The sequence below is a fragment of the Schistocerca nitens genome, chromosome 4, assembly GCF_023898315.1.
Source record: "Schistocerca nitens isolate TAMUIC-IGC-003100 chromosome 4, iqSchNite1.1, whole genome shotgun sequence".
NCBI lineage: Eukaryota > Metazoa > Arthropoda > Insecta > Orthoptera > Acrididae > Schistocerca > Schistocerca nitens.
Genome location: NC_064617.1, coordinates 549,155,263 through 549,174,166, shown reverse-complemented (window position 1 = coordinate 549,174,166; position 18,904 = coordinate 549,155,263). Strand labels below are relative to the sequence as shown.

Genomic DNA, 18,904 nt, shown 5'->3' with positions numbered 1-18,904 from the left:
ACTATGGGACTTAACATCTATGGTCATCAGTCCCCTAGAACTTAGAACTACTCAAACCTAACTAACCTAAGGACAGCACACAACACCCAGCCATCACGAGGCAGAGAATATCCCTGACCCCGCCGGGAATCGAACCCGGGAACCCGGGCGTGGGAAGTGAGAACGCTTCCGCACGACCACGAGATGCGGGCTAACAAAGTAATCAATAAAATTAACTCGTACATTTGTACAATTGTTAATACTAAATGTATCCAATACTGTTGAAGTCTTTATTCTCTTCTCATTGCTGGAGCAAAAAACAATACTTCTTCATCATTCATCTCGATATTGGCGGCTCGCATAAGCTCGCAATATTGTCACAGATTATTAGCTGCATGGTGCCCAGCGATTCAGTCGCGCGTTTCAAAAGCATAATCCCTGCTCTCAGGTCGTCAGTATGAAAACAGAGGTAGCCCACGTTTAGCCATCCAGATTGAGATTTTTCTATAAATCATGACAAGTGAATGCCGGGATGGTTCCTTAAACATGGGTACGTCCGATTTGTTTTTCCATGTTCCCTCATCAGAGCGCGTCCTCCATTCCAGTGACGTCAAAGGGACGTTAAACTCAAAGTATCCTTTCTATTTTGACTTTACGTGATCTTTCATAAAAATATTATAGCAGTTTAAAAAAATAACCACCCCCCCTCCTACGCTGCACTAGGCGCCGTTAATAGCGAAATAATTTTGAGATTTCACAAAAAACGCTGTGGTTACACTTCCGACTAGTCGTGTCCGTTACTTGTTCTGTCTTTCTTCAAAGAGATACGTCTGTCTTCCTGCCGGGGCAGGATGCGTGTTCGGTTTGCCAAGACTCTCTAGTACGGAAAGGGTAAAGGGAGTGGTGCAGAAGTGGAAGTACCATCCTCTGTCCCACGATGGCTACACCCATCCATCATCATCATCATCATCATCATCATCACCACAACACAAGCATGACATTTCACTCCTCACTGCACTACGCACTCACTCGGCAGTCACCTGCACGAGACAGAATTGAGACCGCTGAAACACAAACAGCTCGAGCTGCATCGACTGGTTAGTAAATGCCTGTATGAAAACTTGAGAAGCTAGAGTGAATAAAAGGAGGCTAAATGTATACCTCATAGCTCCTGACATGTCATGAATGTTTGCTACTGATGTGGGGGAACTTATAAGCAGTCTGCATTTATGTTGCCCTTAATGGCCATTTCAGAGAACGTTGACGCGTAAGGGACTCTGCCGCAGGCAGCTGGTGTATTGTGGTACGACAGTGCATCCACGAGCACTTGAAATTGCTAAGCTCTTTCTAAACCGGTCAGCAGCTGAGTGGCGACAGGCACCGCTCTCCCATGAGTCACGTTTTCTGCTTCGTAGAGCGGGGGTGACGACGGCGTGCCTGGCAAGAAACGTCGGTAGAAAAATATTTAGAATCATTTCTACAAGAACAAGAACCACCACAGGAAGTAGATGGCTACAGAGTCGTCATAGAAAGCGTGTCCGTCACTGCTGTTGCTACAAAGGGTGCTACAAAAGTCTTGCAATACGACGCAACAATAAGTCGCAGGAGGCTGATAGTTGCTGTGTTCTGAGAATACTTAAGGCTTGCATTATAGCCCCTGTACCAAGTCTGTGGCCGCAGTCCTTCGCTAGAAGGGACTGGTTTGAAATGCGTGCTGTGGCATTATGGTCACGAAGTAAGATTCGGGCAGTTTTGCGGTACAACTTAGCGCTTGGTTTAAACATAGACCACTGCTAAGGAATGACTCTTGCACTCGGTGATGTGTGCCCACAGCGTACGACTATATTCAGGTGGTACAGAGAATTCCGAAAAAGGAATTTCACTCTGGAGAACTTTGAGATGGTGGGAAGGTCACGATCATGAGTTACGGAGGAAAACGTTGGTGCTGCGAGGAAAATGCTAGACGAAGACAGACGAGTGACGTGTAAGCAAATAGAGGAACCTTTGGACTAAATGCACCAGCAATTCGTTCGTTTCTGCATGATCATATGCAAGTAAGGAAACTTTGTTTTTGGTTGCCGCATACACTGACGGAAGAGCAGATGACACGACATGCGTCTTGGTGCCGGGAAATGTGAAAGAAGTTTTCTAAAGGAAAGTGTCAGTATGTGAATAAAGTCGTGACAGATAACGAGACTTGACTGTACTATTATGACGAGCCGATTAAAGACTCAAAACAAAGTTTGTGTCTTTGAAGATAACGACACACTCGTAGCTGTCAGCAAATCCCGATCAGTGAAGAAGAAAATGATAGCTGTTTTTTTTCCCAAATCGAATGGAATTGTGGAACGTGCCGTTTTCGACACACAGAAGACAGTCGCACCTAAATGGTACACTGGCCATTGCTTGCTCAACGTCATCCAATCTTTGAAGAACCTGCAATCGAAGTTAGTAATGGACACTTGGTTCCTCCATCACGACAACGTTCCAGCTCATTGCGCCAAAGCATGCACCGAATAGTTGCGGGGTACAGGACTGAAACTTCTTGGGCACTCTCTTTACAGTCCTTGTGACTTTTCACTGTTCCCGCATGTGATAACGAAGCTGAAAGGAGTGCACTTTCAGGTGATGAGGACCTCCGGAGGGCTTGGGACAACGAGTGTGCCTTACTCCCTGCAGAACTTGGCAGAACTGGTTTCGGAGGATGGAGAGGTGTATTCAGTGTGGCGGAAATTACTTCGAAAAAATTTAGTAAATAAATCTGTATTGCAAAAGTTTCCTAGTACCTTTTGTGATTCATTCGTACTTTCATCATGTTCCATAAGGAGCCTTCAGAGATGGGGGCCGAGTAAAGATATATAAAATGCGGATACTTGCGAGTGAGACTCGCGCGCCGTGGGTTCCGTACAAACTTAATTACTTATATAGACGGAAGTGCCAAAGAAACTGGCATAGGCATGCATATTCAAATATGATGATGATGATGATGATGATGATGATGATGATGATGATGATGATGATGATGTCCCATACTCCGAGGAGCGTAGGGGACGATACGGGAGACCCGCACCACCGTACTAGGCAAGGTCCTAGCGGAGGTGGTTTGCCATTGCCTTCCTCCGACCGTAATGGGAATGAATGATGATGAAGAAGAAGACGACACTACAACACCCAGTCATCTCGAGGCAGGAAAAATCCCTGATCCTGCCGGGAATCGAACCCGGCACCCCGTGCGCGGGAAGCGAGAACGCTACCGCAAGGCCACGAGCTGCGGACAGATATATGTAAATTGGCAGAATACGGAGGTGCGGTCGGCAACGCCAGTATAAGACAAGAAGTGTCTGGAGCAGTTGTTAGTCGGTTACTGCTGCTACAATCGCACGAGCGATGGGACATAGCATCTCCTAGGTAGCGATGAAGTGGAAATTTTCCCGTACGACCATTTCACGAGTGTACCGTGAATATCAGGAATACGGTAAAACATCAGATCTCAGACATCGCCGCGGCCGGTAAAATGTCCTCCAAGAATGGATCCGACGACGACTGAAGATAATCGTTCAACGTGACAGAAGTGCAATCCTTCCGCAAATTTCTGCAGATTTCGATGCTGGGCCATCAACAAGTGTCAGCATGCGAACCATTCAACGAAACATCATCGAAAGCTTTACGCTTCGCCTGGGCCCTGCATCGATTCATGTCCGTTGTGCATTTCGACGGACTTGGGCAAGTCCAGCAGAACAATGCGACACCCCACACGTCCAGAATTACTGCAGAGGGGCTCCAGGAACACTCTTCTGACTTGTAAACACTTCCGCTGGCGACCAAACTCCCCCGACATGAACGTTACTGAGCATATCTGAGATGCCTTGCAATGTGCTGTTCAGAAGAGATCTCCTTCCCCTCGTACACTTATGGATTTATGGACAGCCCTGCGGGATTCATGGTGTCAATTCCCTCCAGCACTACTTCCGACATTAGTCGAGTCCATGCCACGCATTTATGCAATTACAGTGTTTCTCGGGGTATTCCACTGATGAATTCTTTTCGGGTTATCAGCCTAGTGGTGTAGAAGATGATGGGTACGAAACTCATTGAAACGTTGCGACAAGATGACGTCACCACCCGGCTGATAACTCGAGAAGAATTCAGCGTGCCACGCATTTTTTGCGGCACTTCTGCGTGCTCCCGGGGTCCCTACACGATATTAGATAGGTGTACCAGCTTCTTTGGCTCTTCAGCGTAGATAGATCATTCATCGCGGGACTCCAGAATTTCAACGATTTCTACGTGTTACTAATATCGATACTGGCAAAATATCAATATGTGACATAAACGGCCGTATCTTTTGATTACATTGACTTGGAAGCTTAATTTTTATTATTTTTTTCTTATTTTTTATTTTATATCAATTCCAACTTTACGTCTACTCATTTCTGAGACACAGGGGTCTTCGCAGGCAGGCGGGCAGACGGGCGGACCGACGGCAACGGTTTCCGTTTTTACGAGTTGAGATGCGGAACCCTAAAATGAAGGGCAAGCAGCTCTTAAAGTTTAATAGGTACACTCCATTAACAATAAGCTATATTCACACCATCTAAATGTAACATATTAAATTAGAAGGAAAGCAAGGGGGAGGGGATGTTGCCTTGCTGCTGCTTCAGCAGAAAATCCTTGTTTGATTTTTACTCGACAAAGCGCACCGTAGACCAGGCAACAGCAGAAACTAATTTGGACATGTGACTGCATACAACCACGTTCCGGTTCGCAGTAGTGCGTGTCACGGGCGTGCACGGCTGTGAAGATATAGCGACAGCTGCCTCTGCCTCTCCCCCACCCCCGTCTCTCCCCCTTAAAAAAAGCTTTTTATAAACCGAACTCGCATGTTGCGCCGCCACACAGGGAGGCGTATCAGTTCAGTATCAGTGAGAAGAAAGGCAAAAGATATATTGGACACTGACTAGTAACACATCTGTTATGAAATACCAAAAGTAAGAGGGCTGTTCTTTTCCTCGACACCCAACCAGTCACAAAACAAACACCACAGTGAAAATGAAAAGTCAGTTATTTGGAATGGTCCATTTCCGGAGCTGTTCGGTGAAGGATCTGAGTGATTTGGGGATCCTATTTTGGCAATATTCTGCAACTCTTCACGTTTGCCTTGGATGCAAGACAACGCCGAGATCAATACCGTGCCCAAGAAAAGAAGATATACACTGAGATGACAGAAGTCATGCGATACCTCCTACTATCGTGTCGGCCGTCCTTTTTGCCTGACGTAACGCAGCTAATCGACGTGACATGCACTGAACAAGTCGTTGGAAGTCCCTTGCAGACATAACTGAGCCATGCTGCCGATATAGCCATCCATAACTGCGGAAGTGTTACAGGTGCAGTATTTTGTGCACGAATTGACCTCTCGGTTATGTCCCAAAGATGTTCGATGGGATTCATGTCGGGCGATGTGGGTGGCCAAATCATTCGCAAAAATTGTCCAGAATGTTATTCAAAATAACCACGGACAATTTTGACCCGGTGATGCAGCGATTGTCGTACAAACGAATTTCATCGTTGAATAACTGCAGATGGTCTCCATGTAGCCACTCAATGATCGGTTCAAGTGGACCAGAGGACCCAGTTCATTCCACGTAAAAACATTCCTCACCATTATGGAGCTACCACCAGCTTCCACAATGCCTTGTTGAAAACTGAGGTCCATGGCTTCGTGGGGTCTGCGCCATAGTCGAACCCTACCATCAGCTCTTATCAACTGAAATCGGGACTCATTTGATCAGACGACGGTTTTCCAGCCGTCTAGGGTCCAACTGATAGGATCACGAGCCCCGGTGAGGCGCTGCATGCGATTTCTGCTGTTAGCAAAGGCACTCGCATCGGTCGTCTGCTGCCATAGTCAATGCCAAATTTCGCAGCACTGTCCTAACGGATACGTTCGCCGTACGCCCCACATTGATTTCAAGCAGTGTGCTGCCTCTTGACACTGACAACTGTACGCAAACGCCACAACTCTCGGTCGTTAAGTGAAGGCCATCGGTCACTGCATTGTCCGTGGTGAGAGGTAATGCCTGAAATTTCGTATTCTCGGTACACTCTGGACACTGCAGATCTCGAAATATTGAATTCCCTGATGATGTCCGCAGTGGAGTGCCCCATGCGTCTAGCTCAAACTGCCATTCCGTGGTCAGAGCCTGTTAATTCCCGTCATGCAACCGTAATCACGTCGGAAACCACCTCACATGAAACACTTGAATACAAATGACAACTCAGCCAATGCACTGTCCTTTTGTACCTCGTGTATGCGATACTACCGCCATCTGTATGTGCTGTCTCATGATTTTTGTCACCTTAGTGTAGTTTGCGAAATAGGATGAATCTGCTTGAACATCTTGTACTTCTTTGCTAACGCCTTCTGCCATTATTACACATTCAAATGAACGAATGTAAGGTTATCGCGAAATTCACTTGTGTGTCGAGAGAGCGCTGGTGTGTATTGCTCTGTAAAATATTCCATAGGGAGTAGGTTGTGGACTAGGGCGCTGTCAAGGGTATTTCCCCTGCGTTGGCGTGAGGATTGATCATTCGAGTTGCGCGTGACGTGCGTTGTGTTAATGCGTGAGGCTCTTCCCCGTCATATGCCTTTCCAGACCAGCCAGCGGACGCAAAGTTTCTTCACAGTACTTTTTTTTACGAACAGGATCGCTAGATTCTGCACTGACAAGCGAAAGCGATCCCAGGCGCGCAGCGTTCCGTAACGGTGCCTCTGTGACAGCGGGACTGCAGATTACCATGGCCCCGAAAATTTGTAGGCCGAATAAAGCAAAATGCGCGCCAGTTTCTTCGTGGGCAGATGCAGATGCGCAGTCTGAAGAGCGGCTGAAACATCTGGAGTTCTAACTGGGCATACATCCCCTATTATTCTTCAGCTTATTTCACAGCCGTATTTTGTACGGGCTCTAAATTGTTGAACACATGCTCGCTTATGACTACTTTTTTTGAATATCGAACAACTCTCCTATTTCAGCATGAGGGCGTGGATATTTGGAACTTCTCCATGTACACAGTATTTCTGAAATGTATAATGAAGTTAACTGTGTTTGCTCCATTTTCTTCGTCTTTAACAGCGTGTGTATTCGTACTCGTTTTTATGTTGCGTTGGCTCGACTTGTACAATAGGCGACGCAGCGCGTGTTTCGTTTATAGTTTCAGTGGCTTTGAGGTGGTGGATGACCGATGTTGGTGGCTCTTAGTGATAATGGCCAAATGCCGAAATCAGCCGATTTTGTACACGTGATTAATAAAATAAATGTACATTCATTTACAAACTTAAACAACAGCAGACAGCAAAACTCTTTCAGCCACTAGTCGTTAGAAAACAATCTTAGACATTAAATGACAAAAATTACTCAAGGACGAGTCATGTAAAACTTAGTTCGCACTCTTCGTGCACGGAACGCAAAACGTTGTTGAGAGCAAGTACGAAGTTGGCATCAGGTATCTTGACTTAATTTAGCAGTGCGTCAGATGAAATACGTCCTTTTACAGGAACTAGACTTCCGTCAGTGGCGAGTCAGCATCAAGCAAAAATGTATAATGAAGTGAACTATGTTTGCGTCATTTTCTTTGTCGTTGACAACGTGAATATTCGTACGTGTTACTGCCTAAACGTCTTAGGGAAAAATGACAATACCCTAAGTATTCTTGTTATAGGAGAGACCGGGACAGGTTGGCCAACTTTTTTCTTGATTTTTTTTCCAGCTTGTATTTTGAAGGTTTCCACAGCCCTTTCTATGTAGAAACATTGTTGTATTGTTTCAGCCTGTTTACAACTATATAATTATGACGTATAATTGATTTTGTATTCATTAAAAAATATTTATCACAATATTACCACCTGGGGCAACTTACCCCCCCCCCCCCCCCCCCCCATGGGGTAAGTTGGCCAGCAGTTGGAGCAAGCTAGCCCACGTGATTTTATAATTTAATTATTTACGACATTGGTTATTTAATTGAAAATATATCGACTTTCATATACTCAGTTTAATACAAATTCTTACAGCTTTGTAACAAAAACTACAATTATAATTCGTGTTATCATTGTTGCAATAACAATTTCACAGAAGAGCATCTCCAGAACTTTAATTAGTGATAGTCTGATTGTTCGATAGGATCTTCACAGTTGAAACATTCATTAAGTCCTTTCACGTCATTTTTCACACATGACAGGCGTGCCAACCGTTCGCAACTTGCATATTGACTCCATTCATTACCCGGATTGCTGCGAGAACATTGTTTCACATCTAAGACACAGGGCATTTTCATTTTGAAGAATCTTCTTACGAGTGCCTGCTTTCTTTCTGCGCATTATTTGAGGAACTTTGTAATGACGACAGCCACTTCTGTGCAGAACATCGATACTTCTCTGTAAAGTGTTTTCTTTTCTCTCTTTGGAGGCTGGTAGTTCGCTCTGTAATGCGTCTTTCACCGGAGTGTATGCCAGTATTGCTGAAGTACTTCGCGTCTTTGCTGTCTCTTTTCTTGGTTGAGACTTCTGAAATGGCAACTTCTTCAGGCATTGGTGAGCACGGTTTTTCACGCGATGTGACGTTTAACTTAACAGGCGTTGTTACTGACAAAATTGGGCTAACATTGTGTTCTTGAGTAGTTGAAAGGCCAGCTTCAGCAATCAAACCAAAACCAACAGCATAACAGGTCTATTTGTTATGTATGAAGACAGAAAGTCACTATCTGTTAAAACGTCCCTGTTTAAGGCGGATATACCTATCACTTTGAATCCAGCAAGTACAAAACAAAGAAACATGTTACTTGAAATATTTCTGCGTAGCCAAATCTATCCCAGAATTTTTGTGGCGTTTCAGGTTCTAAATCTTTGAATTTGTTGCAGTACCATTCTAAAAACAAAACGACAGAACGACTGTGAGAAAGAACATGATCACGTTCGAAGATGCATGCGTATCTGATACTTTAAAATATTTGTCCTCCAATGTCCCATAAGTAATTATTTCAAATTTGTATTACAATCGTTAGTTGCATACATGAAGACAAGTTATTGGTTTTGGAAGGAAAAAAGCAAATATGAATAAAGTTACCAGTTTAAAATCAGTTCGAGATAAAATTTTCTTACATAAAAGTGCATTGAATATGACAGACTTTGGTTACGTTGGACCTATTAAAGTTAATAAGACCAATCACTTAGAAAAAGACAGCGGCGCAGGTTGGCCACGTGGACCGACTTGCCCTATTTAAGTGGGCCATTGTGGCTCATCGCCATATTGCAATTATACAGGGTGTTTCAAAAAGGACTTTAAAGCATACAAAATTCATATAAATTAATTCATAGTACCTACAGAGGTGATAGTAATGTCAATTTGTAGGGAAATATGTAAAGTTTGGTCTCGCGTATTTCGCTAGTGGTGAATCGCACATTAAGGAGCACTAGTGGCAGTTGCGTTAAGGATGGCTGCCTTCACTGGACCCGAGCGTGCTAGCTTGGTTTGAAGAATCGAAGTCGGCCACAACAGTTCAGCGTAATTTCCGTACCAAGTACTCTAAAAATCCTCCTAGTAGGCCTACGATTTATGAGTGGCATAAATGTTTTGTAGAAACAGGGTGCTCGGTAAACATGGGAGGTCGTCAGGTCGTCCAAGCACATCTGACGACGTCGTTGGGCGTGTGAAACAACGTTTTGTCAACAGCTCTATGAAATCGACCCGCCGTGCATGTCGCGATCTGCAAATCCCGCTTGCGTCTGTTTGGTGAGTGTCGAGAAATCGTTTGCATTTGAAACCGTACATATTGACGACCGTACAAGCAATAAAAGGCACTGATAAAATTGCTCGCAAGAACTTCTGTGCTGATATGTTAAATCGATCACATGAGGATGAAAATTTTTTGTACAAAATCATCTTTTCTGACGAGTCGCCTTTTCACTTAAGTGGCAAGGTTAACACACACAACTGTAGAATTTGGGGCAGTGAAAATCCACATCAAACATTGAAACATGTTCGTGATGATAGCCCAAAACCGAACGTTTTTGGTGCATTGAGCAAGATGAGATGTACGGCCCTTCTTTCCGTGAGAGAACCATCAACAGAATAGTGTACCTGGATATGTTACAACAATTTTTGATACCACAGATCGATGAGGATGAGGATGACCAAGAACGAAATGTTTACTTCACTCTGACGTCCGGGATTTTCTCAGTGACTGCTTTCCAGGTCAGTGGGTTGGCCATGATGCGCCAATTGCATGGCTCCCACATTCCACAGACCTGACACCACCCGATCTTTTTTTTTTTTAAAAAAAAAACAGGGGTTCATCAAGGATATCATGTTTGTACCTTCTATGCCGGCTTCTCTACCTGAACTTAGAGCAAAAATTTACGCCACTGAGCAAGTTACACCTGCAATGCTACAGCGAATTTGGGAAGAAATTGACTTCCGATGGGATGTGTGCAGGATAACCAACGGTAGCCACTTGCAACATCTTTAATTTAAGGCAGAGAAACTTGATGTGTTCCCCTACAAAATAACACTAAACCCAGCTCTACATCTTCTTAGAATAAATTTATATTAATTTTTAAAGTTGTTAAGTCATTTTCGAAACACTCTGTATTAGCAACACCAACTGGGGTGCAGATCCCTCTACGGTGTTGCAGCTCTACGAGCCTTTGTTCAATTCCGCCTTGACTATGGGAGTGTGATTTATGGTTCGGCGGCGCCCTCAGCGTTGCGTCCTTGTGGAGGCCAGAGTCCCTCCATTGCAGGTTAGGCGTGCACAACTGCTGGCCAGTTATGTTGCACACGTTCGTAGTCCTCCTGCGCATCTGAATCACTGTCTCCTTTTCCCATCCACGGCGGTTCATCCCCTGTATCGGTGGACGAGGTCAGGGCTTCCAATTGCAGTTCGTGTCTGACCCCCTTCTTTCCGAACTGGAGTCCTTGCCTTTACAGCTACACTTGAGGTCTATTCACGTACACTTCCATGGTGTACACCTAGGCCCCGGCTTCGTCTGGACCTTCGTCATGGCCCTAAGGACTCAGTTAACCCTGCGGCTCTCTGCTGCCACTTCCTCTTGATTGTTGACATGTACCAAGGCCACGAAGTGGTTTGCACCGACGGCTCGATGGCTGGCGCTCACGCCGGCTTCGCGTATGTCCATGGAGGACATATTGAACAGCACTCTTTGCCCAATGACAGCAGTCTTTTCACGGCTGAGCTGGCGGCTCTCGTGCTCTTGAGCACATCCGTTCATGCCCTGGGGAGTCGTTTCTTGTGTGTAAGGACTCCTTGAGCAGCCTACAAGCAATCGACCAGTGCTACCGTCGTCATCCTTTGGTAGCGACCATCCAGGCGTCCGTCTATGCCGTGAACAGTCCAGTCGTTCAGTGGTGTTTGTCTGGACCCCAGGTCACGTCGGAATCCCAGGTAACAAATTTGCCGACAGGCTGACCAAACAGTCTATGCGAAAGCCGCTTATGGAGATCGGCTTCTCTGCAATTGACCTGCGCTCAGTACTACACCGCAAGGTTTTTGCGGCTTTGGGAGACGAAATGGCATAACCTCAGCACGCACAGCAAACTGCGTGCCATTAAGGAGACTACGAATGTGTGGCAGTCCTTCATGCCGGCCTCTCACAGGGACTCTGTGGTTCTCTGCCGGCTCCACAGTGGCCACGTTTGGGTGACACACGGCTACCCCCTGCACCGTGATGACCCGCCTCAGTGTCGGTGCGGCGCCCGTCTGACAGTGGCCCATATGTTGGTGAGCTGTCCTCCTTTGGCTGCCCTGCGACGGACTCTTCAGTTACCAGATTCTTTGCCATTAGTTTTAGCTGACAACGCCTCATCGACTGATTCAGTTTTACGTTTTATACGTGACTGTGGGTTTTATCATTTTATATAAGTTTTAGCACATGTCCTTTCTCACTTTGTGTTCTGCACTCTAATGCGTTTAGGGTGGATGTTTTAATGTGTCGCAGAGTGGCTGGCTTTTCCTTTTTATTCTCATGGTCGGCCAGCCACGGTCATCCGCTCTCTTGTTTTTACCCCTTCTCCATGTTTCTTGCTTCTATCTCTGTGGTTTTTGTTTCTTGTCCATAGTAGTGTTCGTTGTCTTTCTGTCGTTCTTTTGGTTCTTCCTTTTCTCCTGTTATTGTGCCGTACATATCCTTTCTTTTCTTCTTCCCCTTGTGTAATTATTTTACCGATGACCTCGCAGTTTGGTCTCCTCCCCCCCCCCCTCCCCCTTCCTCTGTTTTAAACCAACCAACCATTACTCTCTTTTGCTTTTGTGTATTGAATGCAGTTAACCTTACAAGTGAGAAAATATCTTGAGGTGCCTGCACTCCTGCTGTATTCACTTTCACAAATTAAAAAAAAAATGCCAACAGGAGTAAAAACTGAGATTAGAGGACATCAGACATGTGATCGGAAAACAAACCTTATACTAGAGACTCGAACATAAATGTGATAAAAGCAGCAGTAATAACCATTGACAACACGTTTCTCCTTTTTATGTTTTTTCGTCTCCAATTCCCCTCCCGAAACCCATTTCTGATTATCCACTTGTCCACTTGCTTTGACGCTTGTAATGGAAAATTTTCTTGTGAACATTAGAAAGAAAAAGTTGGTATTAGCAAATGCTTTTGAGGAAGCAAAAAATGATCAGAAACTGCATACATGAGGAGCAGATCAGTATCAGTTCGTCACATGAAATGTCGTATGGTAATTACTCTCGCCACTTTGAGAAAATTTTTCTAGGTTAATAAAAATGGGTAGAACAAAGTGACTCGAATAAAATCACAGTATTATGTAACATATTCTGAGAATTATTAATCTGTAATAAATACATTGCACATTTAAATTTATTGTACAGTGCAATAACTGAGTACGGTGTTGGTCATTCCGTGTATTGTTTATTATTAGGAGAGGAGATATTAAATTTTCGTAAGGCAGCCTAAGTTATGAAGTGACTTTACAAATTGCCCTCAGAGATAATTGTTTTCCATTATTTCAGCTTGTAGGGCAAGTAAATGGAGCTCATGGAAGAAGCACAAAACAGATTTTCTAAAGGCCCCTCCCAACTAATAAGCAGCCAGCTATTCAGACCTCATAGTCTGGTTTAAGACGCACAATTCACCGTCAAAATTGCAGTCCGGAGAACTACATTCTTTCTTGTAATTAACCCTAGCTGTGTTTTGTTAATTAATAATTATTATGAAGAAGAAGAGTTCATAATTACAAATGACTACTTCATTATTCCTTACTGTGAGTGCTACTGTTTTTTTTTTACTCGGCCAGTGTGGGAGTAACTTCGGAACATTGCTTGACCTCACATTTGTGAATATAAAAAACTTTTCCAAGCTCAGTGTTATTTTACTTAATTATTAACTTTCATTTATAACGGAAACCTTACAATTCTGTGCTCTTTATACACTTCTACTTTTTAAGTTGTACGTTGATTAATCAGGTACTTTCTTAATATTCAAATTGTAGTTTATATGTTTACAGTGACACTGTTTCCAGGTTTTGAGAGAAAATTTCTTTGTGTCTTGCAGAAGGATGATCCATCACTGTTGGCACAGTTCTTCTACGCTGATGAAGCATTGAATGTGGTGGCTGCAGAGCTGGATAGTTTTGATGGAAGGAAAGATCAGGAGCGTTGTCTGGCACTTGTTAACCACCTAAGACAATGCCAGCACAAGGTCTGTATTTTGCACGAAATCCCCATATACTGTCACAGAACACATTATTGGAAAAGAACAAAAGATTTGGCTTGATAAGCATTTTAGGTGTAGTAATATATTGGTGGGCAAGATAACACATTGAAAGTTGTCTTTTGCTTTCAGTACTGTTAGCTGTAAAATCCAGAATATAAATTGTTCATACATTGCCGGAAAAAGTGCACCCTTTTAGAGATTTCCGATTTAATCAATATTTATTGCTGCAACAGTGCATATGGAGTACACGAACTCATGACATTTAAAGATCAATAGCATAAGCGATTCTGAGATACCAGGTATCGACTTAAGCTGCAACACTCACATTAGAACGCGGTGTAGTCTCAATTGTCCGCAATGCAGGCGCTGGTTCTGGCATCTAGTAGATCGTAAAGATGGCGAATACTGTCTCGGGATACCTTATGCCACGTCTGTTCGACCCGTTCACACAGTTCTGTAAGAGTTGTTGGTTGACGAGTCGCACTAGCCACTTCTCGTCCCATCGTATCCCACACGTGTTCGTTGGGAGACAAGTCCGGATATTGTGCTGGTCAGGCAAATTGCTGCACGCCTTCTGAGCATGTTGGGTTGCACGGATAGTGTGTGGGCGAGCATGATCCTGTTGGAACAACACATCACCATTGTGTTGCAGGAACGACAAAAGAACGGATCTAACAACATTCAGCACATGCCGAGCGCTGCTTAGCGTCCCGTCCAGGGACACCAAAAATATAAGAGAGTTGTAGCTTATCGCACCCCAGACCATTATGCCTGGGGTCGGGCAATTGTACCATGGACGAAGGCACTCCACGAGACACCGCTCACCAGGTCTTCGTCGTATGCGCAAATGACGATCAGGTGTGTGTAGCAGACTGCTTTCTTCGCTGAAGACAACGGTGCACCATCCTCTGACGGCAACAGTCGAGCTGTGCACGTCGATGCTATAGCGTGAGTAGAAGACAGATTGGAGGTATGAGTGCCGGTAGCCGTGCTGTTAATAACCGGCTCGCAAAAGTTCGTCTTGACACGTCTTGGCTCACAAGCCGTATTACCCGTGCTGTGGTAGCATTACGATCTGCAACTGCTGCCTTTACACTACGACGATCCTGGCGGCCGTCTGTGCCGTGTGAACATCCATAACCACGTTTACAGGTGTGGGAATGTGCACGTGACCACTGCTACCAGTATTGTTGCACAGTTGACGCATCACGTCCAACTTGCGTGGCAATTCTCCGAAAGGACCGTTCCGCCACTTGGAAGGCAACTGTTTGACATCTTTCAAACTCGCTTAGTTGGATGAAGGGAGCCGAATGTGTCTCTGTGACGTAGTTGCCTGCTTACTTCATACTTTTGCACCACACGGAGTCTTCTCGCTGTGAAGATTATTTATTAGAGGATAGACACAGATGTTGCCCTGGTAGCTATGCCAGTGCGCTGTCTGTTGTTGGACGTCGTCAGAACCATTATCAGTACATTCATTCTCTCCCATGCGGCATATGCCGTCAACGGGTCAAAATCAGTGTTGTCTCTCCAGGTGTACTATTTATTTTGGGCTGTGTACACTGACGGGAAAAAAATCGCAGTACCGTGAAGGAGTTGTGCGACATAAACAAAAGTTGGTAGGTGGGTTTCTCCATCTGAAAGAATCTGAAAGACGATGTTCATTCAGATTTCGTGACAGTCGCAGAAGAGTAGCGCTAATAGTGCCACTGTCAGGATGCCAGTCAGGTTCGCTTTAAATGCATGCTGTACCGGTCGTGGAAGTTAGTTACCTCCGAGATTAGATGTGGTGAGTAGGTACTAGTAAAGAAAGCCTTTAAGGCGACATAGATGCCATTTATCAACACCTCACTGAGTTCGAATGAGGTTGTGTAATAGGTCTACGAGAAGTTGGACTTCTTACCTTCTGGGGTATTACAGAAACACTTGGCGGGGATGTTGCCATTGTATGTGATTGCTGGCAGCAGTGGTCAGGGGACTGTATGGTCGCAAGAAGACCGGGTTCTGGACGGCCAAGAGGCACTACCAAGAGGGAATGGTTCAAATGGCTCTGAGCTCTATGGGACTCAACATCTGAGGTCATGAGTCCCCTAGAACTTAGAACTACTTAAACCTAACTAAACTAAGGACATCACACACATCCATGCCCGAGGCAGGATTCGAACCTGCGACCGTAGCGGTCGCGCGGTTCCAGACTGAAGCGCATAGAACCGCTCGACCACACAGGCCGGCACCAAGAGGGAATACAATCGTTTTCGGTGTATGGGTCTGCTGCGTTGTACTGCCTCTGCAGCAGCAATTTGAACAGCAGTTTGCACCATAGTGTCACAACAAACTGTTGCAAATCAGTTACTTCAAGGACAGTTCCTACTCAGCCGCCTTGTAGCATGCATTCCAATGACTCCAAACCACCGCCATTTGCAACTTCAGTGGTGTCAAGCAGGGTGGAGATCTGTTGCCTTTTCTCATGAAAGCTGGTTCTGCCTCAGTGCCAGTGATGGCCACGTGGCAGTTAGGAGGCCAGTTGAGGGCCTGCAGTCAGTCTGTCTGCGTCCTAGACGCACTGGACCTACACCTGGAGTTAGGGGGGGGGGGGGGGCTGCAATTTACCTCACGCACCCTGACTGCAAATATGTACGTCAATCTGATAGTTCAACCTGTTGTGCAGCCATTCTTGAAAAGCATTCGAGGGGTATTTTCCAACAGTATAATGCTCGCCAACATACTGCTCTTGTACCCCAACATGGTTTGTAGAGTGTCAACACGTTGGCTTGGCCTACCCGATCACAAAATCTATCTCCAATCGAGCACAAATGGGACATCATCGGGCAACAACTTGAGCATGATCCACAACCAACATTGACCATCCCTGTATCGACCGACGACATGGGAGGGAGAGGCTTGGGACTCATCACATAAACTGACGTCCAGCACATGTACAACACAATACACACACGTTGGCATGCTTGTATTCAACATTCTGGTTTTTACACCGGTTGTTAATGTAACAGCATCCCCCCCCCCCCCCCCACACCACCATCAGTCTGTGTTGACTGTTACACAATTGTCATGAGTTGCTCTTTTACAATATACACTGATGATCCAAAACATTGTGACCAACAGCTTAAAAGCTTTTTTTTCCATATTTGGAACGAAATACATCACTGATTTTGTGTATCACGGATCTGGCAGTTTGTTGATAGGTTTGTGGAAGTATGTAGCTTTAAATGTCTACGCACAGATGATGTACTTAGCGAAAATAAATGGTCGCTGATATGCGTACACAGTGGTGGCACCTGATAATGATTCAGATGGGTTTTGTAGGATTTATATCAGGCGAATTTGGTCTCCAAGACATCAACATGGGTTCCCTATAATGTTCCTTAAATCACTGTAGCATGGTTCCAGCTCCAAGACATGGAGATTTATCCTGTACAAAGATGACATCGCCATTGGGGAAGACATAAAGCATGAAGGTATGCAGGTAGTTAGCAGCTGTCAGCACGTGTTCGACTACTAACACAGGCCCCATGCAAATGCATGAGAATGTTTCCCATAGCAAAATTCTGCTCCCATCAGGGTGCGTCTGTGGTGCCGTGCATTTTTCAAGCCTCTGTTCACCTCGATGAGGGCGTTTATAGAAACGACCATTGACCTAGTGTAGCAAAAATGTGGTACACCCGAAGAGCCGACACGTTTCCATTGATTGACGGTCGACTCCTGAACTGCAATCGTAATTGACAGTGTCGTTGGGTCAACATGTGAACATGGAGGGGTGATCTGCAGCGGAGCTCCATGTTGAACAAGGTATGATGAACAGTGTCCTCTGAAATACTTGTGTGAGCACTAGAATTGTGTTCTTTTGGCAGAGATGCCACAGCTCACCATCTATCCGACTTTGCAGAGTAGACAGGCTTCCGAACCCCACATTCTGTGAAGAGTCATGGACGTCTAACAATTTAGTGCCTAGTGTTAGTTTCACTGTCCTCCTATCTCTTTCTGTAGATGCTCACAACAGTAGCATGTGAACATTCAACCAGCTTCGCCCTTTTCGACATATTCATTCACAGGGTTTGCATTACCGTGTATAATCATCTGTCCTTTGACAAAGTCTCTTATCTCAGTGGATTTCCTCATTTGCAGCCCATACCTTTGCTATGGTGATCCCCTCCATCTGCCTCTGCTGCGCTTACGTACTTTTCATAACGCATCACATGCCTACAATGTCACCAGGTGGCGTCCAACCTCTGTGGCCAGTGGTCATAATGTTTTAGCTCATCGGTGTACATTACATATTCTAGATGATGATGATGATGATGATGATGATGATGATGATGATGATGATGATGATATTATTCATAAGAAATACCAATATGTGATGACTTCATATGCCAATATCCAGTGGCTAGTAATTGACAAAGTAGATAATAGTTCAGACATATATGCCATAGTGGCTGCTTACGGTAACCACTATTTCTAGCTTTCTCCAATGAACATTGCCCCCGTGATGTCGAGGGCTAGAATAGACTTGCAGTAATTCCTTGCGTGTCAGAAGCAGGGTCTCGGAGGTGTTCTTTGACTTAAGTCCACTTCTATGGTTTGACCTCTACTTTTCTGAATTTCACAGAAGTGCGGACTATTTGGATGAGAACACCTTACATGGTGGATAATCTACATACCATGTGCTATGATCTCATGCTCCTGGAGAGAAGTGTCATGATATATCCTCATGGTTATAGCTCCCTGACAGTGCAGGGACCACACTGCTAATTCGCCAGTTTGTGCCTCTGCGGCAGTGTGATATTTTCACAATGTTTGCAAAGTTTGATGTCACATTGATTGCGTGGAGTCATTAACATCTTTTCTTAAAATAAAGTGCCTTTTAATCTCGCATTTTCTTTTCCCTCTTGAAAATCAAAGAATACTGCTGGTGGGTTCTACCACCCAGTCTAACAAGAGGGCTCTTGTAGTAAGTCCTCTTGATTCAAGAATATCTCAGAGTTCCAGGGTGTATAGTAACAGAATGCATGCTGCTAGGTAGAATGTGTTTTTGTTACTTAAAAGGAAAGGGGGTAGCTTTGAAAAAGTTACCCTGTTTTACATTCAAAAGGGTTTAAATGGGATTGCGCGTACATTAAAATCTGTTAAGTGGTTGCGGAATGGACACTGTTG

At 44.8% G+C, this 18,904-nt stretch overlaps 1 protein-coding gene across 2 annotated transcripts in view; it reads left to right on the top strand.

The window, feature by feature from the left end:
- Window positions 1-18,904, top strand: part of LOC126253675 (lateral signaling target protein 2 homolog) — a 306,841-nt gene that overhangs the window by 210,906 nt on the left and 77,031 nt on the right. For both annotated transcript variants that reach the window (XM_049955195.1, XM_049955197.1), the window contains one exon: window positions 13,571-13,717. In XM_049955195.1, coding sequence (XP_049811152.1) covers window positions 13,571-13,717 — 147 coding nt within the window. The remainder of the gene's footprint in view (window positions 1-13,570; window positions 13,718-18,904) is intronic.